Raw genomic sequence first — 25,357 nt, 5'->3', positions numbered from 1 at the left:
CTCCTATCTCAGCCTCTTGAGTCACTTGGGACTACAGGTGAGAATCATTGTGCCCAATCTCTGATAAAAACTTGATTAAGCATTTTTCACAGACCTCCTGGGCCATTCTGGGCCATTGGTAAATCCCCTTTGGAGAAATGTCTGTTCACATCCCTTTTCCAGTTTTTAATAGGGTAATTCACATTCTTCCTAGTAAATCATTTGAGTTCCTAATGTATTTCAGTTATAACTTATTATTAGATATATTGCTTGCAAATATTTTCTCCCATTCTGTTGATCATCTGTTTTCTCTGTTGATTGTTTTCTCAGCTGTACAGAAGATTTTTAGCTTAAGGTAATCTCATTTGCCTATTCTTACTTTTATTTACTGTGCTTTTCTGTCCATATCAAAATATCATTGTCCAGACCCATATCATGTGGCTTTCTCCTTATATTTTATTCCAGTAGTTTTCATTTGGGTGTATTATTTTAATTCATTATTCCATTTTGAGATGATTTTTATTTAGGGTGTGAGAGAATGGTCCAAATTCATTCTATGAACAGAGATATACAGTATGGCATCACCATTTGTTGAAGACACTGTCTTTTCTTCATTGAGTGTTTTTGGAAACTTTGTCAAAGACCAATTAACATTAAATACATGGATTTATTTCTGATCTTAACTTTCCATTCCATTGGTTTATGTGTTTTTTTTTTTTAATATACTAGTGCTACGTTATTTTGATTGCCATAGTACTGTAGTGTACTTTGAGTTACTTGGTGCCTCCAACTTAATTTTTCTTTGTTATGATTACTTTAGCTATTTGGGACTTTTATGGTTTTATAGAAATTTGGATTCTTTTTTCTGTTTCTTTGAAAAAATGTATTTGGCATTTTGATAGAAATTGCACTGAAGGCGCAAATCCCTTTTAGTAATATTCATTCTTCAAATTCATGAATCTTTCAAATTTCAATTAGTTATGAATCTAAGGTATTTTCAATTTTCAATTACTTCTTCAATTTATTGAATTATTGTCTTAGAGTTTTCAGTTTGTATATCTGTCATTTCTTTAGTTATACTGCATTCTATGTGTTTTCATTGATGATATGGTAAATTGTGTATGCTCTTACTACCTTTTTAGAACATTCATTATTATTGTACAGAAATAATGTGGTATTTGAATGTTGATAGTATCCTGAAACCTTGCTACATTTGCTTGTTACTTCTAAAAGTTTTCCTGTAGTCTTTATGGTGCCCTGTTATAATATCATGTCATCAATGAACAGAGACAATTTTATTCTTTCCTTTCAAATTTTATGATTTTTTTTCTTCTTAGGAATTAGGCAATAAGAGCCTAATTTCTCTGCCTATAATTCCAATATCATGTTGAATAGAAATGGTCAGAGTGGGCACTCTTGTCTTGTTCCTGTTATTAGAGATTTTTTTTTTAATTTTTTATCATTTGTTGTGATGCTAGTTGTGGGCATATCATACATAGCCTTCATTATGTTAAGGGACATTCCTTCTGTACCTCTTTTCTTGAGAGGGTTGTTATGAAAGGATGTTGAATTTTGTCAAAGACTTTTTTTCTGCATCTATTGGATGGTTATGATGTTTTTCCTTAATTCAGTCAATGCAGTTTATCACATTTATTCATTTGCTTATATTGAATAATCCTTATATACCAGGAAAAAATCACACTTAATCTTGGTATTTGATCTTTTTAAGCACTAAATTAATTGTTCTAGCATTTTATTGAGGATTTTTACATCTATGTTCATCTACATTGGCCTGTAATTTTCTAATCTTTTAAAGCCCTTGCCTAGTTTTGGTTTAAGGGTAATACTGGTATATAAAATGAGTTCAGAAGTGTTCCATCTTCTTTTATTTTTTATGGAAAAATTTGAGAAGAATTGTGTCAATTATTCTTTAATTTTTTTTTTAATTACCAATGAAGCCATTAGATACTGGGTTTTTCGTGGTTGAAGGATTTTGATTATTGATTCAATTTCACACCCATTAGTAATATGTTCAGATTTTTTATTCTTTAATATTCAACCTTCCATATGTCTCACACATAACATATATATGTAAATGTTAACCTTCTTGATAAATTGACTTATTGCCTGTTGCAGTTTTTTACCTTGAGTCTATTTCTTCTGGTGCAAGTAACTGCTACTATTTTCTTTTGGTTGGTCTTTTCACATTCCTTTGTTTCCAGCCAATATATGTTCTTAAAGCTACTGTAACTACAAAATGTTTTGTATAAGCATCATGATAACCATTGTATACCCACAAAAAAGCCTCTACTGATTTAGTAATGATAAATGGAAATTAAAGCATATCACTACAAAAACAAATATGAAGTAGTAAAAGATGTCAGCAAGACAAGTAGAATCAAACAAGGAACCATACAACAGAAAGAAAATTAATAATGACCCATAAATAATTATCCAATGAAAACACATAAGTTAACCAAATGGGGAAAAAGACCAGACTCAAATGTATTTTTCCTACAAGTAACTCACTATAGCTTTAAAAAACACATCCCCAGCCCTGAATTTTTTTGTGACGTATATACAGTGAATTGAACCCAAGAGATACATCCCCAGTCCTTTGTGTTTAATTATTTATTTTAATTTTAGGACAGAGTCTTACTAAGTTGCTGAGAGTCTTGCCAAATTGTTGAAGCTGGCCTCAAACTTTCTATCCTCCTACCTCAGCCTCCCAAGTCACTGGGGTTTCTAGCTCCAACTCTGCATATTTCATGTTTTTGATATCACGAGTTATACTTTTATATTGTGTGTTCATTAAAAATTAATTAAAATATACTATTTTTAATACCTTTATCTTTCATATTATAGTTAAAAGTGATTCATGCACAATCATAATTGTTTTAGAGTATTTCAAATTAGACTATATCTTAAATATTTCTTATGAATTTTCATGTTGTTCATATCCTTTTGCTTGAATTTTAAGAACTTCCTTTATAATTTTTAGTGCTAATAAACCCCTACAACTTTTGCTTGTTTTGGAAAGATTTTTTTTAATCTCTCTTTCATTTCTGAAAGACAACTTTTCAGATAAAATAATCTTGTTTGGCAGTTTCCATCAATACTTTTAGTCTATCACCCCAGTCTGCAAGGCTTCTACTGAAAAGTCTGATGTCTATATAGAAGTTTCCTTGTATGTAAGAAGTTGTTTTCCCCTTGCTCTTTTCAAAATTCTTCTTGACTTTGATTTTGTGACAATTTTATTATAATGTATATTGGTCCAGATTTCTTTAATACTTTAGTTAAGATGCTTTGGGCTATATATATCTAGATATTTATTTCCCTCTCCATTATTTTCTGTCATTATTTCTTTAATTGAGCTTTATATCTTATTCTTTCTCTCTGCTCCTTTTGAATTCTCTTAATGTTTGTGTTGTTTCACTTGATGGTATTACATCATCCACGTAAGGTTTTTTCATCCCTTTTCATTCTTTTTTTCCACCTTTTTCTGACTGTGTATTTCAAATGACCTGAAACTCTCTGTGAAGTCTTTAGTTCAGTCATTGCTCTTCATCTTCAGATTTGTTTGCTTCTTTTTTTATGCTTCCCATGCCTCCATCAGATAACTAATTTTGTACACATTTTCCTGATACAATTTAGTTATCTCTGTGTATTCTCTCAAAGCTCCCTAATTTGAACTAACTGGATTAATTTGAATTCTTTTTCAGGAAATTCATAAATTTCAATTTCTTTAGAGTCAATACCTGGTGCTTTTTTTTGTTCTTCTGTGTCATATTGTCTTTATTATTCAGAATCCTTGTGCCCTTGTTTTGTGTCCGTGTATTTGAAAAGGTCAGTACCTCTTCCAGTTTTTGAAGACTGGATTTAGCAAGAGAAGTACTTTGCTAACAGCTACATTCAGAGAGTTTAGGTCGGACAACTAAACCAGTGGACAGGTCGCCTTGCTGCTGAAGTGTTCTGGCTGGCTGTCCTTGTTTTACTAGCCAGGTGGGCCTGGAAAATGGTTTCATAAGAGTGGGATAAGTTTGAGTGTATGATTGCTGATTTAGTACCTGGACGGATCCATGAGGGCCAGCCTCTTGCTGGGTTTCATTGGGGTATCCCTGACAACTAGTTCCACGTGGGTAAGTCTTTAAACAAGTATTTTTGTTTGACAACCAAGTCAATTTCTCTTTCATACGATGCCATAAGCAGTTAACACTATTCTCCCAAACCATCAAGTTTAGAAAAAAAATAAAAATAAAAACCTGTTAAATTTTTTGTTTTGTTTTTACTTTTCCTTCAAACAGAATACTATTTTTTTTGTCTTTATAATGAAAATATTACATTCTTTCCATCCCGTAAATATTGCATTCTACAAATTATTAATGGTATCCTTTAAAATTTGGAACCTCATATTTTGAACAAAATTTGTAAACTGGAAGGTAACTATGAGAGAGCATTCTGGAAAGTGTAGAATCTAAATGTCACATCTCTTGAAAAACAGAAAAACTGGACTTATTTATCTTGGATAAGAAAGAAGATGAAGAGGGCAGATTAAAACAGTTTCAATAGCAGAAGCACTATTATTATGGAATGAATGCATCTTATATTGTTTACAAACACTGTGTTAGAACCAATAAGTGAGATGTATTTTTGAAGTATTTTCTTACAAAGAAGATCATCATAAAGAAAATAAACTTTCAAGACATATGTGTTTGTTTTATGTGCATTGTTATATTTAGGTATCTTTAGCCTTTGGTTTTTATCAACTAATTTTAGTAAATAAATAATCCAACAACTTAAAATAGATTAGGTTAAAGACCAAAAGGATATGAGACACACAAACTTGGATACATGCATATAACTTTTTTAGTTCTTTCTATTGTGTCTGTGGGCTTACCATCATCTATGTTAATAATTATTTGCTGTGAAACCTGAATTTTCCCTGTCTGCTTGCCACTGACTGGAAAACCTTGAAATAAAAAAGAAAACTTGGTATACATGCAGGTGTAGCAAAGATATCCACTGCTGGGTGTTCATATGAAAAATTGTCTTCTATGTTGTATTTCTTGTTATCTTTAATTGATTGTAGTTATTACTCTTTTGATGCAGAGCTGGCAAAATTTGATTTAAATGAGTAAGGAATTTGTTTTTCTCATGATAAAAGAGATCTAGATGTGACCATCTATTCCTAGTAATGTGATTTTACAGAAACATGGGGAACCCTGACTTCTTTGTAGATTTGTATATTTTTTGATGCCTCTTGATGGCAAAATGACATCCCTGTTCCCAGTACCACCTCCACATTCATATCCAGAAAGAAAGGAATGGAAGTAAGTAGGGGAAAACAGCATGTGGAAGCCAAGTCTACCTTCTTTTAAAATGTTTTCCTGCCCAGAAACTTCCAAACATATTTCATCAATTTGGCCAAAATTACATCATACGTCATACATATACATCTTAGCTATAGAAAAAACTGGAAATATAGCTATTTACCCTCTTATACTTCTATGAAGAAATGAAAGTTGATCACAGATCCTTTAAGAATTACTCAAGTAGTCATCTTCTACACTAGGGTGTCCTGGAGCTTCTCAGCTATCAACACCATTTTCCTCCAGTCTTATTTTTTGTTTACTTTCATAACCATCTCAACTTCCCTTATCATTAGAACTTCATGGTTAACTTTGTACCCTCTAATGCAGTGTCACAAAGGAGATATTTATTGTGTATTTTAATGGTAAGTTTAATTTCATATATGAGGAGGAAAAAGAGAAACCATGCATCCAGGCATGGTTATATCCTTCTGTGGTGAAAACATGAATTGAATAACTTGATGACGGACAGGCAAACTACAATATATGGGCCAGATACGGTCTACAGGCTGCTTTTGTGCACTCCGTGAGCTCACAATATTTATTACATTCTTAGAGGGTTTAAAAAAATAAGAACATGCAACAGAAATGTACCCTGTATGTACCCTGTATGTACCCTGCAAATTAAAAAAAAAAAAGATACTATATTTCCTTTTACAGATAGTATTTAGCAACTCCTTACATAGATTTTAAAAAAATAGAAATCTTGTATTTCTATTTTTCTATTTTTTTTCCTTAGCTATGACATGTTATTTAAGGATTTGATTATATTATCCCAGAATTTCTATTGAAATCATTACTGTTCTTTGAAACTGTATATGTGAGAAAATATTCCAAACTGCCCCCTCCTCTTATCAGGAGGGGGCAGTTTGGAATATTAAACAAATTGCCTACCCATTTCACAGAGAAATTAATGTTAGGACTTGCCTAAAACCACTTACTTAAACTCATGAGCTAAATTTTCAGAGTTTAACTAAATTATACTTTTAATGATTTTAAGTAGTAGTTCTGTCATGTCATTATACAAATTAAAAAAAAAAAAACAGGAATTCCCAAGTAGAAATATACCCAAGACCCAATGAATTGTATTATAGCTGTAGTGAGTTAAATAAAGAAACAATCTTCCTTGTCTTAATGTTCTTCCATTAAGTGACTAAAACATTAAAGCTAATGATTTGGAAGGAACATGTGTAACAGTCAACTAAAGTTGCTTTATTTTAATATTGTGTATTTTTAAAGTTATTTTTAATGTTATATAAAATCTTTGCCAGAAGTTCATGAAAAACAAGGATCAATTTTGTCTTATTAGTGTTGAACCACCTAATTGCTATAAATGGAAGGAATTTTACAAACCTTCATCCTGTGTGTGTGTGTGTGTGTGTGTCTGTGAGAGAGAGAAACACATGTATCTCAAGGCAATGGAGTTTCATTTCTATTGTTCACATCACCTTCTATTAATGATTAACTGATAATTACCTGGGAGATTGAGACGTTTTACTTTCATGTAAATTATATTTTTTCTATATAAACTCTAATCCTTATTTATGCGTTCTGGAAAATAAAAATGAAGAAAGTGAAATTTAGGGCACTGTCATGTTTTTGGATATTAAGTATAAAGTCATTAATGGAATCAGGATCAACACTGGGGTTTTAAGTCTATAAAACTACAGTGGCTCACTTGCACTAGATTTTCTTTCCCATAGATATGCATATCTCCAAATTTGGTGGATCTCTTAATTTTAAAAAAGTCATGTATTCTAAATTAAGATGAAGGTACATAAAAATAACCCATAAATGTTCAGAATAAACTAACCAAAATATCAAAGCACACTATTGATTTATACCAAAGCCGAAAGTTTCAGAGAATAAAACAAATTCCTTGCATAACTTAAAGTTGTTGAAAATATTTCATTGAGCCAATGTACTACATCAGAAAAAGAGTAAATAATAAACCAGGTGGGGTGGACATGCATGTAATCCCAGCAGCTCAGGAGACCAAGGAGAGAATCACAAGTTGAAAGCCAGCCTCAGCAATTTAGCAAATATTGTGTCTCAAAATAGAAAAATAAAATGGGTAGGGTATGTGGCTCAGTGGTTGAGTGCCTCTGGGTTCCAATTAATGGTACCAAATACACACACAGACACACACACACACATATATATATATATATATATATATATATATATATATAGAGAGAGAGAGAGAGAGAGAGAGAGAGAGAGAGGGGGGGGAAGAGGGAGAGAGAAACCAGAGGTAACATTATGTTCTAACTTATAATATGCCTTAAAATAAATTACATCAATATTCCCTTGATTAAAATAAGTTTCCTAGTTAAGTATTATGAAAATATCTTAAGGCCTTATACAATTGAGCATCAGTTAAAATAGCAAAGGCACGATTGTTATACTATCAATTTGTGGAACATTTTTTCACTTAAAAACAAATTTCACAGCCTTTATCAAACATAAAAGTATGTATGTCATTGGTTCTGAATTTATTATCTAACATTTCTGTGAGAAAAACAAGGAATTCTTTTTATCTGAATCCTGGCCAGGATTGGTTCTGAATTTATTATTAAAATTTCTGTAAGAAAAACAAGGAATTCTTTTTTATCTTGTTTACTTTTAGCCACTGTGTTTCTGTTTATAGCATCTGAAATGCTCTCATCAGAACAAAGTCCCCAGAATTGATAAGTCAAATCTCAGGCAGCTAGGTGACTAACAGAGGCCAGAGTCCACTTGAACTGTGCACAATCACAGAGGTCAAGTTTAGATCCACTCCTTCTGACTATTCCTTTTAACTCTGATTTAACAGCATCTCACTAACAGGATTTACCTTCAAACACCAGAAACATGCATTGTGCCATGCAAAAGGCAGAAGCACTAGATGGGAATCACTTGATGCAAATCCTCTGGAATGATGGGACAGAGTCTCTCTACCCAGCTGTATGGCTGCGAGACAACTGCCAGTGCTCCCATTGCTACCTGGATTCTGCAAAAGCATGGAAACTTCTCCTGGAAACCCTTGATGTGAACATTGTTATTAAAGACCTGGAGTTTGACAAAAAAGGTAATAACTCTTAAAAATCATTTCCTTCTCTTCCAAATAAATAAAGGGGCTAGTCTAAATTATGTCAAATAACTTGTTTTTATGTTATTATGTATATTACAACTATAGAATCATGTTAATGTAGTGCTCAATGCAAATTAATCATACTCAGTAAATGAAAGTATAAGCTATTATTATTACTTCTACCATTTTTAATAAAATCTGCATTATTGCTCATTATTCTTTCCATGAATGGCATTGAAGACACAACTATGTCAGTGGTTCTGAGCCTCAGTTTATTTATTTGTAAACTAGGGATTCTAATAAAATTTGTTCATAGTAATGCTGTCAGAACTCAATGAGATAAAATGGCTTAAAAAGAATATTTTAACATACTGCTCAACATACAGTGGACACTCAAAAAAATAGTACTGATGATTTTTTAAAATTTATCATTGTATTTTTTTATTATTTAGTAGTTGTATAAAGTTTTGCCCTGAAAGAATAGTTCTCAAAACCAAATGAGGCGTGAACAAATTTACCAGAATTCTTATCAGAAGGGAAGGTTTAAGCAGAAAGGGCATCCTTTTCTCATTCTTTTATCTTTGTCTCAACCTGAGGACCAGGTGTTCTCACTTTTATTAGTAATATTATTTCTGTCTCATTATCATTACTCTTTGTAATACCCTTGCCGGGAATCATAATTACTGTCTAACTTCAGTCTTCACAGAATATTTGGGGATCACAAGTTTAGAGACTGTAGAAAAAGGACTTTGGGTCAAGCCAAATTCTACTTCTTGCACAACTATTTTTGTGGACTCATCCTCAGATGTATTACCTTGACTTGCAAGTGATAACTAGATTCCCTGAATACCTTAAATAGCATTGAGAAATGATGCAACCAGAGAGGACACAATTATTTGGAAGTATAATGTACACTTAGGTGATATTTTCTTTCTATTACAAGGTGAATATCACATGGCCAAATGAGCATTGCAGTGAATTTGAAGCTGATTGTCTGAAGAAAAGATGTTTTTCCTGGAAGGCCAGAGCAAAACTTCAAGAAGAATTGTTTTTGCCAGGTAATCCTGCTACAGTCTTCAAAGCCACTTAAAACCATTACTATCAGTAAGGGTCTTTTTAAAAGAATTATTTTAATCGTACATAATTGGAGAGGGTACTCTTTGATAATTTGATACATGTATAAATTTCAAATCAGGGTAGTTAGTAATTTTATGGTACATACTTATGAGATGCACTATGATATTTTGATACATAAACGTCCAGATATGATCTGTATTTCTATCTCTTGATCATTACTTTGTAAGGATTTTATGGTAAGGAATTTGCTCATCAACAAATTCAAACCCTATGATTTTTAAAAAATAATATTGCCACTTATATAAAATGTTTAAAATGTTACCACTAAAGATCATTTGGGTCAAAATGAAAAGAAGTACAGAGGAGTTCTAAGACATTGAAAATAGGTGGAACAAAAGAATTGCAGCAGACTGTGTCTTTATTGTCTAAAGTTAAATCTGGCTTCTCACTGGCACTTTATAAGTGTTCCCTGAAAAGGAGCAGGATGAACCAGAGGCAGACTTCTCCTTAATAACTTTTTTTTTATGGCTGAAGACTTCCAGCTTATTTATTTATTTTTGAATTTTTAACATTTATTTTTTAGTTTTTGGCGGACACAACATCTTTGTTTTTATGTGGTGCTGATGATCGAACCCAGGCTGCACGCATGCCAGGCAAGCGCGCTACCGCTTGAGCCACATCCCCAGCCCTCTCCTTAATCACTTTGTCTTAGTGCCAGAACAACACAAAAAAGCCAAGCAAGAATTCCTAACCTGGTGTCCACAGATAGAATTATGTGATCAATGCACCCACAGAATGGTGACTTACACATTAAGTATAAGTGTGAGTTGAGCGTGACTGAAAGTATATGTGTTCATTTGCACACCAGCACATTTGTCTGGAGAGAGTGTATATGTGTCTCAAGGAGAATCTGTTGCCAGAAAAAATATTCAGAAAAGCAGCAGAGGATGGATTCTGTAGAAAAAAGAGGACTTATTTTTGAGCTAATAGACAAAATAAAATGAAATACCTAAAACAAAGAGAAAGATAATTTTAAAGTATAATTGTAGGAGATACAGAATAATAGAGCTAATGCAGAGGCATTCCTGAGGGTGGGAGGAGTGCATGACGTACTCTGCATCTTGAAGATTTGTTACACATGGGTTAAAGGCTAACTATCGTGAACAGGGTGATTTTTGTGTATTTGACAGAACCTTGACTAATACGAACACACTAATGTGACATGTTCCCTTAAACTTTTTCTGCTACTATTAACTAGACATATTGAAAGGCTACCCCTTTCAGCAACCTTGTAGAATTGTGTAACACCTCTGTGGGAACTCTTGAGTCAAACACTAAAAAGAGATTTCACCTTACTCTTTCAAATTCTCAAGAATGTGGTAATTATCCATGGTTTTGAATGCTAGACTTAGAATACATTACTGTGCCTGTCACTAATTAATCACTGCACCAGATAGCTTTACCTTTTCCTGTAGTTGTCAGTACTAGGATATGATATAGTCACCTTTGTCTTTAAGCATAGACTAATCTTGTCAAGAATTAATTTTCTCTGCTTCCTTAGTCTGACCATTCTGTAGATGACAAGGTTTTGTTCTAGTGTTTTGTGTCTAAACCACCAGGAATCCATTTTTCCCTCTCTTCAATCCTGCTAGCTGGTTGAATACACATGAGTATCCAGGGAAAAATGTTTTTTTTTTTTTCTGCTTTCTTCCAATGAGCACATTACTAGATTCTTCAAGGAGTATCCAGTTACACAACTTTATAGAAATTGTCTGGGTCAAATTGTAGTATCTCAAGTGCATTATCTTTTAATTATTTTAGATTTCTTCTGGTACTCAAAGTATTTTTTCTTAACTGCCCTAATTTTGTAATCCAGTTGGATTTTACTTTCATTTCCTTCAAGTTCTTCTTCAGATTATTTAAGGAAATAAAAGCCAACATTTTATTATTACAGCTTAAGCTTTTAAGCACTGTAAAAGGATATGGTCACCCCCTATTAACATTTCTTGATTGCAGTTTTACAGCTTACATTTCTCATTACTATCAGGCAGTAGCAAAGTAGAAATGATACTACACTCAGTTAAGTAGTGGAAAAAACTGATCACAATGACAGGCTGCAATAACAAATAATATAAGGAGAACTGGCTGTCATGTAGACACTGGAAAATACTTTAATGATTTAAAACAAGATCAGATTTTCAAAATATGTTCCCAAGATGTGCAGTTGGTGAGTAAAAGAAGACACTAATGGTTCATTTTGGGGATATTGGTTCTATGGCTTTTTGCCTACAGATTTTGAGACTCTATTTCATTGCCATTGCATATTTTCAAACATCAGTACTCCAGGGCACCTAAAATTGAGTTACATTTGTGGAAGGATTTTGTTTTGAATCTCAATAGCAATGTCTCCTCCTCTGCTTTTCCTAAGAGTGAGGGCCACAGGATTTTTAAAATCTGGAGTCAAGATGCAGGGCACTGGCCTTGATCTTTTCCTGGAATGAGCTGTTGAATACAAAATTAAAAAGGCAAATGATAATCAGCTGTGGGATGGATTGTGGGACAGTCATGGAACAGACTAACATGGAACAGTCACAGCTAAAAGGAAGATGTGGATAATAATCATTTTTCCTGAATTTCTATTTAGTGGTGTGCCAATTTTGTGCTGGGGAATCTGCAAGAAAATACCAAAATAGAAAAAGCATTTGTGTCCATCCTTTAAGACTTATCATGTCTAGTACAGAACAAAGTCATGAAAACAAGTAAGCAGAGTACATTAAGTATATTGAAGCATGAAGTGAAGGTAAACGGTGACCCAGAAGAAGGAATTTGAGGAGATGAGGTAATGATGCTTGAGCCAGCTTCTGAAGAATTCATCAATTTTTTAGGCAAAGACAGAAAGTAAGGAAATTCTCTACAGAGGGAAAAAAGAAAACATGTAGAAGATCTTTGAAGTGTTAAATAGAGGGATGATTTGGGGAAACTGTTATAACTGTTGGTGAAGTTAAAGCTGCTAGGCAACCCAGGACAGGGAATGGTCCAAACTAGGAAGGGGCTCAAGTGCCCTGCTTGGCCCTCCACCCACAGAAAAGAAAGATTCTTCCTAACATAGAGTCCAGATATCCCATTACATGAGCATCCCACAGATTCTCATCCTATGAGGTCAAAGAAATGAGCTGAAGATCTTTACAGGTTTAAGATCACCTTAATTTTTTTGGCTGAATTTTACATTTTTGGAGTTGAGTCAGTTGATTTTAATAAAATGAATATTATTTCTCAAATGCCTACAAGTCTGTGAACAGCTAAAATGCTTTGCTTTTGTTGCAGTCTCCCCTCCTGCAGTGTGTGTCTTTGTCCCTGGGTTTGCATTCTTCTTATGAAGAGAGTGAAAGGATCAAATTTGCATTGTAGTCCCAGCTGTGTGTTGCATGGACTGTATGTGGAGAGACAGGGAACAGGGACCCATAGCATGGCCTAGGAATGGTACCATCAGAGACAATGATGACTTAAAGGGAAGAAAGGTTGGGGAAGAATTTGTATTCAAAGAAACATATATTAACATATAGGGTGGGAAGTTGGTGGCCCCATTCTCATCTCTATCAAGTAAAAACTTGACTGATAAAGCCTAGCCTATGAATATTTCCAAATACATGGATGAAAATTGAGGACTTTAATAGAATACTAAAAACAAAATTGTATTATGCAATTGTTTTAACTTCTATGAAAAATTTCAATATAATTATACACTCGTTTTTGTGACTGGTAAGCAAGATTGACAGAACTAAACTGGAAAAAAATACTATATGAGGTACATAAAATGACTGATCTGCAAATACTTATTCTTTTATTAATACTCAGTGTCAAAATAAATGAATGTGTGCTTTTCTCTTTGGTTTTAATCATCTCTTTGAATTGGTACTAAAATATATCAGACTCTGATTTTAATATTTGTTATGGAAAATTGAATTTTAAAAGTTATAATTTAGAGAAAATATCTTTTTTTTCAATTTGAGATTATAAGCTCAGATTTCTCAGGACTCCAGGACTAAGCCCTTTATACAGTCAAAAGAGAACATTTTCCTCTCAATTCTGTATGCCTCTCTTATAGCAGAGCCAGCCTTGGCCATCTACTTAATCCAATGAAAACCCCTCAGTCTATAGCTGTAATCCCTTCCTTTGTTTCAAAAGAACAAGCCACAGAAGTAAAAACTCTCAAGTTACTCTCAGGGCCCTCTAAAATCTACTTGCCTTGCCCACAGCAAGGAAAAACACAGAGCTTTCCTTTCTCAAAGAGAACTCTGTTTACTTGAAGATGAAGATTGTTATTACAGTGTAAAGAACAGGGCTTGTTTGGTTAAGAAGCCGTTTTTACAGAACCTTGTCAAAAAGCAAAAATCATGTGTATATGTATTTAGTTGGAAACTAACACACACAATAAAAATGTCTAAGCCCATTTGTTATTTTATCCCATCTCTGAGCCTTGACCCATCCATTGTTGGGAGTCTTCGATGGAGCGAGGGGAGTGAGGGTATTTATTTCACGGATTACTGTCCTTGGGGATTATAAACAGAGATGGAAGATTTTGTTTTTCATTTCTCAGGCAGCTTTAACATGTTCCAGGGTCTCCAAGTTACCAGGTCACAACGGCTTCTGAACAACCTTGTCAAACAGCTGCAATTGAGCCACAAGGCCATCTCCCAAATATGCTTATCTCCCCCCCAAAAGAGACCTAATAAAAAAACTTTTCTGAGGTCTCCTTGGCTCATGAGCTGAGTCTCCATTCTGTTGAACCTGTTATATGTACAAAAGGCCTCTTGACTTTTAGATCTTTGGAGTTTTGATAGAATATACCTACCTAGTTATCTGTGAGATTACTCTGTTCCTTGTTGATGTCTTTTAATGTGTCCTACTTTTTTTCTAAATTAAATATTATTTTGTATTCCTACTTAATTTCCTCATTGTACTTGGTAAACTTAGATAAAATATCTAAAGGATCCAATGTCCTTCTAAGAGACTGGATTGCCCTTGTTCTGTCAGCCCAACAGGGAAGACAGAGCCTGGAGTGATCTACATTATTATAATAATAATCTAGAGGTTGTGCCCACAATTTCTAGATTAGTGGTCTCTTTCTTACAAGCTTAGCTTACTTTTTTCTATACCCCTGGAATGAGTTTTATAACATTGCCATTTGGATTGAAAATTTAGAATTACGAATTTAGGAATTTATTCCTAAGGGTGACAATTTCAAAAAGTAAAGTTGTATGTTAACTTCACGTTTCCCAAACCTACAGATAAGGTATAAATTTAGCCTGACATTTTTGCTAGAGCCTACATATCAGGAAATTCACTAATCAAATAAATAAATAATAACTAGTTAAAAATTATTTCTTCTTATTTCTGGTTTTACTTTGCTTCTTCAAGATGACAGACTATGAACTATACAACCTTAGTATTGAAGTTGTAGGTATCTTTATCAGATTTAAATTTCTTCTTTTAAATTTCAAGCCCAGACTTTCAAATATGTCCATGGAATAGCGATGTGCTATCTTTTTTGGAAAAAAGAGACAGATTTTTTTTCCCATTTCATTCTGTGGATTTGCCTAATTTTAGTTGAGCAAATTAGAAAAAGTTCTACTCTGATCAGTGAGTTCTCTAACTTTACTGATTTTTTTATCTTGAAATTCTATGTTTGTATCAATGCATAACTTTGCTCTTAATCAAAAGGGCACTAGAGCACTGAGATTAAAGTACTGTGAGCCCTAGGCCTTGATGGATCTGTGACTTTAAGCAACTCATTCAACCTTTCTAAGCTCCAAAATCTATCTGCTTGATAGTATGCAGCCACCTTCTTGATTAATGCAATGCTAAGTGAAAGGCAATGCTGCAGGGTAAGTAGTTACTTAGTTTTCACAGGACTCCCCTGACATGGATATAAATGAACACAGAGCGTAGCCCTGAGAGTTTTCTTAATGCTCTAGACAGTATATTATTCTTTTTTTGAATGCAGAGTCCTATCATAGAAATTCTTTCCTCCAGGTGGCTTTCAAGTTTCCATGAACACTGTTGGCACTGAGAAGAATGATATTTAACAGGTTATAGAGGCAAATATTGCACAAGCTGTATCTTATGACAACTTAGTTGGAACCTTTATTTATCATTTCATGCCTGGATTCCTGAGTTAACTAGGCTGTCCACAGTAGGCTTGTACAACTATGCAGAGTAATGTCCCTGATACACAAGATCATCTCCCCTCCCCCTCTTTACTTTGGTGTCTCCTTGCTTGAAGAATAAAATCTAGCTATCATTTGGGCTATTAAGTCATTCTACAATCTGGCACCCCCTCCACAAGTGTGTGGACTTTAATTCCAGTTCTACCTGCTTCCTGGATTACTTGTTCTACTTTTTCTCTCTGGGCAAACTTCACCTATTCATCTTACAAGGTATACTCACATCCCAATGAAGCCTTTTACCAATTATATACTGGTAGCACTGAAATACAAAGTCATAATATAACAATGGAAACCTACGGTGTTTTTTTAAAATTTTGTTAGAAATTAAAAAGGAAGTGAAAATCTCTGCCCTAGTTTCAGTGACTCTGAGTTTCTCTAGAAAGCTAGGAGATGCTCCATCTCTCCCTGTCTCTCCTGCTTGCACATTCTTCTCCCTTTCCTTTGTATGAGGGTTTTCTCTTAATCCTAGGCATTTGGTTTAAATAATTGCTCTTCAACTTAGCTTTTCTTGACTGAGACATGTAAATAAGTTCCCCACCTCAACCCCAACAATTGTTTTCTATTTTCATTGACCCTACTGGTTACACTCATAACACTTGCCAAATTTTTTTATTCTTTATGTTTTTCTCTCTGCTTCTTTGTTTATACAACCTTTTCCCTTTACAAAGGCAGCTATCACATCAACTGTGTGTGTGTGTGTGCGTGTGCGTGCACGTGCATTTGATCTCTTGCCCCAACAGGGCATTTGATAAATATGTATTCAGTATAATTTCCACATCATGAGGTAATCACTGGGACTGAGGTATGTACCAGTGCTGGGAGGCTAGAGGATACAGGCATCTAACCCACCTTTAGCAGATTCAGGAGATTTCCAGTAGCAGGGCATCACAGAGGTTGTTGGTGCCCCTCAGCACTCATCCTACACAAGCCAGCACCTTCCAACTGCAAAATTGCCACTTGCCTTCCCTGTATGGGGGAGCATGCTCTGCTTGCACATAGGGAAGACCAGAAAGACCCAGGAGTGAAGAGTGGGTGTTTGGGCCTCTGCATCTCCTTGCACCATAGCTGGAACACCACTAGAGTATAATTCTAGAGTCACTGTATAAGGTCCCACATTGCCAAAAGCCATAACCCACTCACTGAAACTCTTTCCACAGGCTTTCTACTCTCTTGCATCCCCATCTCTTTTTAGTGCTTACAGGACTAACTCTTTAATAAATTATTCATATTTGAATCCTCCTCTCAGGAATACCTCTTAAGAGACAACAAGTAGCCAGAATTTTTGAAAGACACATAGAATTCCCTGAACACGAGGTGAAAGAATATACAAAAGAAAGCAATCTCTCAAATAGTGCTGGAAAAGAGAATCAAAGCCCTATTTCCTTCCTTTCAGGTACCTTTTCTCTAACAGCAGTCAGACTTTGGTTTTGGTAGGGCCCTTTCTCTTGATGCTCTTGATGCCATTTCAGAGCCAGAAGCTTAATTCAGTGCAGGTAGACAGAAGGTCCTAAACTCCTGAAATAACACATTGCAAACCAACATGCTGTGCTCATAAATTTTTAGCTAAATATCTTCTTTGTGTCTTTTCCTTTTTTAAACATAACTCAGGCCCCTGGAATGTGGTGCTTAACCTTCAGAAGGAAACCTGTACAAATGATTCCTTGAAAGCCAGTGTGTGGCCTGTTCATAAATTTTATGATGTGTGAAGCACATGTTCAAGGAAGCATTTATTAGTAAGAGCATTAGTTAAATTAGGAAGAGTGGTTCATACCTTAAATGTGCCATCATTTTCCATTCAGTTTATGTATTCATACCCAAGCGTGAAACTTAAATTTGTTTTTAATGTATTCTCTTGGCAAATGATTTACTCTGGTCCGATATATTTTCTTTTGGCTCCTCTGATAGTTAGGTTTTGCAGTTGGTAGGAAATAGGAAAATGTTCTTAAATTACTCTTTCAAGGTTAAAGTTTTAATATTGTGTGCAGATATCACAGAATAATTTACCCATTAGAGTTAATGAAATAGAGTACTACTACTTCTCTCTGAAAATTGGCGTTTTATATTCAAGAGAGCATGATGAATTTGGAAACTGGCTAGTCACAGGACTGTCTCTAAAAGTCACCTTTAGTATAACACAATGTTTGAGTGGTTCATATTTAGTAATAGGTTCTTTGATGGGCTGTATCCCTCCGTTTTGGATGTTTGCAAAGCTCCTGCAAGGGCATTCCAAAATGAGAGCTATGGTTAAAAACATTAGAAGTTCTATAGAACTTAAAAACTATTGCAACTGTATTCTTGACATTAACATTCTGAAAGCTGTATGTTATTTATAATGTGGTCTGTGCTGTATATTTTATTGACAGGCTTGTTTCTTTCCAGAGTCTCTGATATGTGAATATGCTTAATTTTACATATCTAAAGAGTAACATTTATTACAAGAATCCAAATCTTTCCATATTGCTAAAATTAAAAATAATGGAGTTTTGTGTGTATGCATTATTTTATAATGGAAAAAATAACTCATATATAAACAAAAATTCTTGCAAAGGTGTTATAAAAAGTATATTCTCAAGAAAAGAAGAAAACATGCTATAAATATAATAGTATGTCCCTTAAACAGAGTTTTCTAAAATATACAAATAAGTCATAACACAAACTCAAAAGTTTTAAAAACAATTAGATCTTGTGAAAAAACTTTTAAATCTCTGTTTATTGTAGCTTACTATCACACAGTCACTGAAACTCTCTGAAAGGTGATACTGGCCTTAAATAAAACCAAAAAGGAATGGATCAGTGAAATACATTGGCATGAATTAAAGAAGCTAACGTTAGCTGATTTTTAAATGTGCAAAGCTTTGGCTCATTTCACAAAAGGTAAATAGTGATGTTGTTGCAGGGTTGTGCAATGAGCCCTATTCCTAATGTTTTCTCTGCATTTAAAATTCTGACAGGGAGCCAAGGTTTAACGTTAAATACCCATGATCAAACAAGTTCAGACAAAGTGTTCCTCATTTAACTTTCCCTGCTTTCTGTATTACCTAGTAGACTTCCTTTATAAAGGTAGGACAAGCTATGGACATTTAGACATAGGATTCAAAAATGCCTATGATGACAGCACTTCAAGGTATCAAGTGTTTATGTACAATTTTTGAAATTACATACCTGGGGACCTGTCACCTGGATTTGACCAGCTCTGCAAGTCATTAGCTATGTGCCTTGGACACCTAGTTCATTTGTTATAGCAAGGGAATTCTGAAAGCATCCACCCCATGTATTTGTTGTGGAGCTAAAAAAAATGTTTTTAAAACTTGTAGCACTGGGATTACTCTTAGAAAGTATTCAGCAAATATTAAGTATTTTTATTGTTATTATGGGTCTACTCTGTGCGAGGCACTATGTTAAATGCTCTGCATAATCTCATTTCATGGTCACAAAAAGACCTACAAGACAAATATAATTGTCCCTGATTTACAAATTAAAAAACTGAAACTCAGAGAAGAGCCCCGAAAACTTGCTAGTAAGAACAATGAATAAAACCCATATTAGGACATCCAAGTTCTGCCCATGCCTATATGTCACCAGTCATATGTGTCAATTTAAATTTATTTAAAATTTAATAAGGTAAAAAATTAGTTTTTCAATTTCATTAGCAGGATATCAAGTCTCAGCAGCCATTGGTTGCTAATAGTTATGGCACTGGATAGTGCAGATAATAGAATATTCCCATGAATTCAGAAAGTTCTAATGAACATCACTATAATCTATACCAGTCTGTCTAGGCTGACTTACAATAGCAAAAAAATGTGTTTTCTAAAAATTATAATAAATTTTCCTTAATAAGTTAGAAAACCTTGGTGATAAAGACGATGAATTTGTTATAGATACACATACAGACGGTAGCTAATTCCATCCAACAGGCTGCATAAGAATGGAAAACATGTATTTGCACAAATTAGCACCGTGCCAGAATACTAGAAAAACCCTCAGTGGTAGTATAGGCAAAATTTTACCCAATGATAAAAAATAATGGTGATGGGAAATCTAAAGCCAGTATGAAAATGCCAAATGATTCTCTAACATTCATCCAGCTCTAGTACTATGTGGATCCCTAATTTTCTTCTGAGAATCACTAATGTAAAAATGTTCTCACATTTTCTTTTATATTTCTGAATATAGTCTGTATAGAAATTAACTTTAGAAGGAAGATGGTGACTGGTTATCTACTCCCATAACACTGATATTTGCCCCAGGAAATTTTTCTCCTAGCTGGAAACCAAATGACCTTCCTAGACAGGCAATCAATATGTAATACACATGACATTTATCATCTTCTTTTTGCAGACCTTTTTGATTGACATCAGATATTACAATGTAGGGCTTAAAATGCAATGAGGAAATGGGAGTGTTAAAGCAAACAACCACATAATTTAATATTCAAAACAAAGCCAAGTAGATTCCTCCTTTGAACAGAGTCTCTTTCATATAAAGCCAACTCTGTTTGACTTTAGAAGAAGAAATGCTTGAGGCATGAAGGAACACACCTGAGTAACTTCATGCATGTAAAAGAATAGTTGTCATTATAGAGAGAGTTTTAGATAAAGATCAAAAGACCTGATACCTCTTAAACATTCATCAACTATGGTATCTATCCTATTGTGTTTTTTATTTATATATTTTTGTTGGAACGTTATAATGGTGATATCTGTTCTTACATTCTCATATATACACACAGCATAACCATATAATCTGGTCAATTTAAATCCTCAGTGGCTCTCTTTTCTTTCCCTCTTCCTTTCCCCTGAACTCCTTCCACTACCTCTACTGGTCATACTGTGTTTTAATTGTTAGCTTCCATGTCTGATTCTACCATAGACTGTGAGCTCCTTAAAACCTACTGCCTACCCATAGTTGATTGTGACATGGTAAAATGTTGGGTTTATTGAAAAGACAAGTGAACAAATAATTATTGGGTAGCTAATATGCTCAAGAGATGCCATCCTACTCTGAAAAAAAAACAATTAAGGTAATTATTCTGAAACCTCCATACCTCATGACTTCTATTGGCTCATCCAACCTTCTCTGTTTTAATGCAACATGGACCATGCTTTTCTTTGCCAAGGTGACTTGGTTACTATTTTGGTTAGTCCCACAGAGAGTAAAGAGTTAAAGTGAAAAATTAGGAAACAGTAACTAGGTAACTCTTTGACTTGCTAAAATGATATAGTAAGTCACTTGAGCCTTTAGAATCTCTTCAATACTAAAGAGAATTAATGCATCTGAATTAATGTATCTGCCAGGTAAGCTTAGTTTGGAATTTAGATCTTGAAAATTCTAGTTTATTATGCAAGCTTTCATGATTAACAACCCAGAAACATTGGCAATATATGCATTAATCACTTAATTTGGACTTCCTGAATAAACTCACCTACTCATTCCTGCAAATGTCCTCATACAGCTAGCTGGTTGAAGAAGGAGGAGGAGGAGGAGGAGGAGGAGGAGGAGGAGGAGGAGGAGGAGGAAGAGGAGGGGGAGGAGGAGGAGGAGGAGGAGGAGGAGGAGGAGTGGGAGGAGGAGGAGGAGGAGGAGGAAGATGAGGAGGAGGAAGAGGAGGAGGAGGAGGAGGAGGAAGAAGAAGAAGAAGAAGAAGAAGAAGAAGAAGAAGAAGAAGAAGAAGAAGAAGAAGAAGAAGAAGAAGCAGCAGCTCAATAGCTGGCCATATCTTTGCACTACTGAAGCTACTGATTCCTGAAATAACTCCTAATTCTGAAGAGCAAGCCATGATGACACCAAAGAGAAAATGATTTACAATTCACAAGTACAAGTGGCACTGACCCATTCTCCATTCTGAAACTGAGGGCTCTGGAATTGGTTTCCATAATGTGGTATATTCCTTAGTTAGAAAAGGGAGTGCTGCCCAGGATAATATTGAGATATTATGTTCTAATTCTATCACTTGTTAGGAAGGTTTGCATTTCTAAGGCAATTTCCTTCCCAAGAAAGGAAGAAATGATATGGATTAGCTAGCATTTGGTCCTTCCTGAATTAGTTGTTAGTATCTGAGGTGTTTCCCTTGGAAAAATTATATTTCCTCAGTGCTCCATTTCCTTTGGCAAAGCCTAGTTTGCAAATCAAATACTTTTTACATTTGTTTTTCATTATGTTTTCACAGATCAACATTTTGATAAGTAATTAATTATCAGGAAGGAGAGGGTTAAGGAAAGGCATTTGACTTTTATATCCTGCATATCACCTCCAAAGCCATCTATGCCTCCCAGGAACACACCTTCATCTTTCCTTCACTATGACCAACTCTCACTGACTCCAAAGAACAACATGATCCCAGAGACAGTCTGATAGCTTTTAATCAGGTGAAATAGAGAAAGAAAGGACTATACCCACCCTCCTAACAGAATAAGCATATGATATTCTAGTCCACCATTCTGATTTTATCATCCATTTGGAGTTAAGAAATAGAACTTAGCTGTTAACACTCACAGTGTTTCAGGGTCACTTCTAAGCAGTATCCTGGAAGGGAATTTCTAAGAACATAGTTAAACAACATTCCCTCAATAAATGTAGTATGCTGAATACTGATTATGTGCCAGACACAGTTGTAGCAAGAGGCAATGCTCCCAGGAAGCAAGGCCTGGTGACAGGCATTTCTGGTAAAACTAGCATTTAGTAATCTCCATGATCAATTAAAGATCAACTCTAGTGATCTAGTCCCTTCTCTAAGGTTCCTGCCTTATATTAAACCAATGTAATCTCATATGATTTCATTTCTTTAATTCACAGAACATCAATACTGGGATTCAGAGCTCCAGCTACCTACTCTAAGTTTTGAAGATGTTTTAAAAAATAATGAACATGCATACAAGTGGCTCTCCAGCCTTAAGAAAGTAGGCATTGTGCGACTCATCAGAGCATCTAACAAGCAAGGAGAAGTAATAAAACTTGGGAAAAGGATTGGTTTCCTCTATCTCACATTTTATGGGTGAGTTACCAGATATTTTGTATTGTGCCATCACAAAGACAGTTTGATATATTTTCCAAAGTGGGTACTCATTTGGTTGAAAATACAGTAATGTCCATGTTGTCTTAGGAAGCCACATGGAAAGAAGAGTCTAAAAGAAGAATTTCTCTGAGAATGACTAGAATTTTTAAAGAGCCCAAAAGATCAAAGACCTCAGGTAACAAAGACATTAGGCTAGTTACAGGTGGTATATTACTCAATCTTCTGTAACAAAATACCAGAGAGTGGGTGATGTAAACAACAGGAATTAATTTTTCTCATAGCAACTGGAAGTCCAAGATGAAGGTAGTGACTGACTAGATTAGTTTATGGTAGGGCTTCTTTTACTGGTTTTCACCTGATTCTCTTGTTTTTCTCCATGTGGCCTTTCCTCTGTACACAGCATACTCCTACTGTTCCTTCCTCTTCTTATGTAGACAACAAGTCTTATTGGATTAGATAATACCCATAAAATATTATTTAACCTTAATTACCTTGTTCAAGGCCCTATCTCCAAATACATTGGATGTTTGGGTTCTGAAGATGAATCTGAAGGACACAATTCAATTCAAAACAGGTAGGATGAAAGATTATGTTTCTCTAAGACTTTTAAAAAGCACTCAACTTCATAAATGTTAAAGTTGATTAAAGTTCTACCTCTCAAGATTTGGCACAAAATAACATTGGATCCTAAGGAATTGAAATCAGCCACCAGATGTAAAAAGATAAAATTAACATCCAGAAAATTGAGCCTATGTGCTTTAATATAACAGGAAATATAATTAATTTTAACTATGGAATAAGAAGCTATTTTCATAAGAATTTCCTACAAAGTAACATTAATTATGACATATCTGAAAGGCAGGGGAGTGGGTTTAACTGAATTTCTAAAGTTCGGGTGAGCACCTCATGCAAGATGGATACAATTATTTTTGGACTCAGAGCATTGGAAGTAGGAGAGACCGTCAAAATCCAAAGGTCACAAACTGGTAGCACAAAATCTGTACTCAGATATGTTTGGTTTGGCGCACATGATGTTGAAAGAAAATGGAATTAGTTGTCAACACTTAAAAACTGGAAGTCTTTAAATTTATATGGATCTGCCTTTTTCTTGAGAAATCAAATCTAGCAACAACTGAGCCCACAAGCCAGCATATGAACAGTCTACCGGACACAATTAGAGGCTGTGCCTGGAAGAGTTTGCCAAACACCACCCCATCCCAGGCCTTAAGAGCCTTGCTAACATTTGAATTTGCCACCCCAACCTAGAGTAAGACATTGTTTTAGATTTTTTTTTTTAAAAAAAGGCAGCAGAGGGGCTTGGGATGTGGCTCAAGCGGTTGCGCACTCACCTGGCATGTGTGTTGTCTGGGTTCCATCCTCAGGCATCAGAAAAATTTAATCAACTTCCTTTAATAAATTATGCAAGTTTATTAATGGCAGAACATTCTATCTACCATGTTGAGACATGAACAACCTAGTCTCCATCTCCTTCCTAAGAATTTGTTTATTCCATTAGTATATTTACATCATATAAATTTTTTTTGCATCCCCTCCATCTGCAAGAATTTGGGCTGCCATAAAAATTACATCACTAACAACAAAGGAAATGGGAGAAATATACTTGAAATCATTAAGAACTTCAAGTGTATTATTTCTCTGATTCTTACAAGATCTCTGAAATAGATATTACCCACCAATTCACTGACAAGGAATCTGAAACCCAAAGAATTCATTTGTAACCCAAGTAATAATAAAGGAATGAAAAAGTGTAAATTTGGGCTTTCCTCTTCATGTTTCCAATGTTAATATATAAAGAATGTACATGGAAAAGGTGTATTCGGTCACTATAATTAAACCAAACACTTCAAAATAAATTTATATCATTTAGTTTTTATTTGCTAATAACACTTTTGGATATATTCCAACACATTGCACAATTTTATAACAATGAGCAAATTCAGGGGCTCTTTTCTGCAGTTCCCTATCTCCACCCATCCATCCACCCATCTCACTAGAGCTCAGAATCTTAGTCCTGATTTGTGATTTGTCTTTTGTTTTGTTTTGTTTCTACAGGTCCTATAAAAGGACTGAATAACTTGGCCACTATCTAATATTGTGAAACTTATTGGAATAAATATTAAAGGTCTGTTGTCAAAACAAATCAGACCTCCTACTACTATTTCATTCCCTATATCCAGGGCTTTCCCATATAACCAACAACGTTGATCTGCCCCATCTCACCTTCCACAGATGATCAGATTTCTTCCCAGAGTCTTTCAAACAATACACAAGCAGACAAATGCCTTTTTTGCCACATGACTCCTAATTCCACCAAGAATTACCAAAATTTCTCTCTCTCTTCTCTTCTCTTCTCTTCTCTTCTCTTCTCTTCTCTTCTCTCTCTCTCTCTCTCTCTCTCTCTCTCTCTCTGTCTCTCTCTCCCCCCCCATTTTTCTCTTTCACATTTTTAATTCTCTACCTCAAGAACTTAGAAAAGAGTTTTGTTGTTACTGCTGTTGTTTCTTTGCTTATTTTTTGCTGTTAAGAGAATGAAATATGTGAATATTTTCTCCAGAGTCATCCCTTTTTTCTTGTCCTCTTCACAGTAATGTGGCAA

At 34.6% G+C, this 25,357-nt stretch overlaps 1 protein-coding gene across 1 annotated transcript; it reads left to right on the top strand.

Moving 5' to 3' along the window:
- Nucleotides 1-8,201: 8,201 nt before the first annotated feature.
- Nucleotides 8,202-22,911, top strand: LOC144253096 (gamma-butyrobetaine dioxygenase-like). The gene is made up of 4 exons (XM_077795007.1): nucleotides 8,202-8,417; nucleotides 9,362-9,479; nucleotides 22,521-22,719; nucleotides 22,828-22,911. Exons 1-4 carry the CDS (start codon nucleotides 8,202-8,204, stop codon nucleotides 22,868-22,870), a joined length of 576 nt encoding a protein of 191 aa, XP_077651133.1. The 3' UTR covers nucleotides 22,871-22,911.
- Nucleotides 22,912-25,357: the final 2,446 nt, after the last annotated feature.

The sequence above is a fragment of the Urocitellus parryii genome, unplaced genomic scaffold (assembly GCF_045843805.1).
Source record: "Urocitellus parryii isolate mUroPar1 unplaced genomic scaffold, mUroPar1.hap1 Scaffold_91, whole genome shotgun sequence".
Taxonomy (NCBI): domain Eukaryota; kingdom Metazoa; phylum Chordata; class Mammalia; order Rodentia; family Sciuridae; genus Urocitellus; species Urocitellus parryii.
Note: the sequence above shows the minus strand (reverse complement) of the source record. Positions and strands in the feature narration are given on the sequence as shown.

Excerpts from the sequence above, each read along its gene's own strand:
- LOC144253096 (XM_077795007.1), top strand. The coding sequence starts at position 8,202 with ATGCATTGTGCCATGCAAAAGGCAGAAGCACTAGATGGGAATCACTTG. Across the intron at positions 8,418-9,361 it reads ACCTGGAGTTTGACAAAAAA|AAGGTGAATATCACATGGCC; the intron begins GGTAATAACTCT and ends TCTTTCTATTAC. Across the intron at positions 22,720-22,827 it reads CTCTATCTCACATTTTATGG|GAAGCCACATGGAAAGAAGA; the intron begins GTGAGTTACCAG and ends ATGTTGTCTTAG.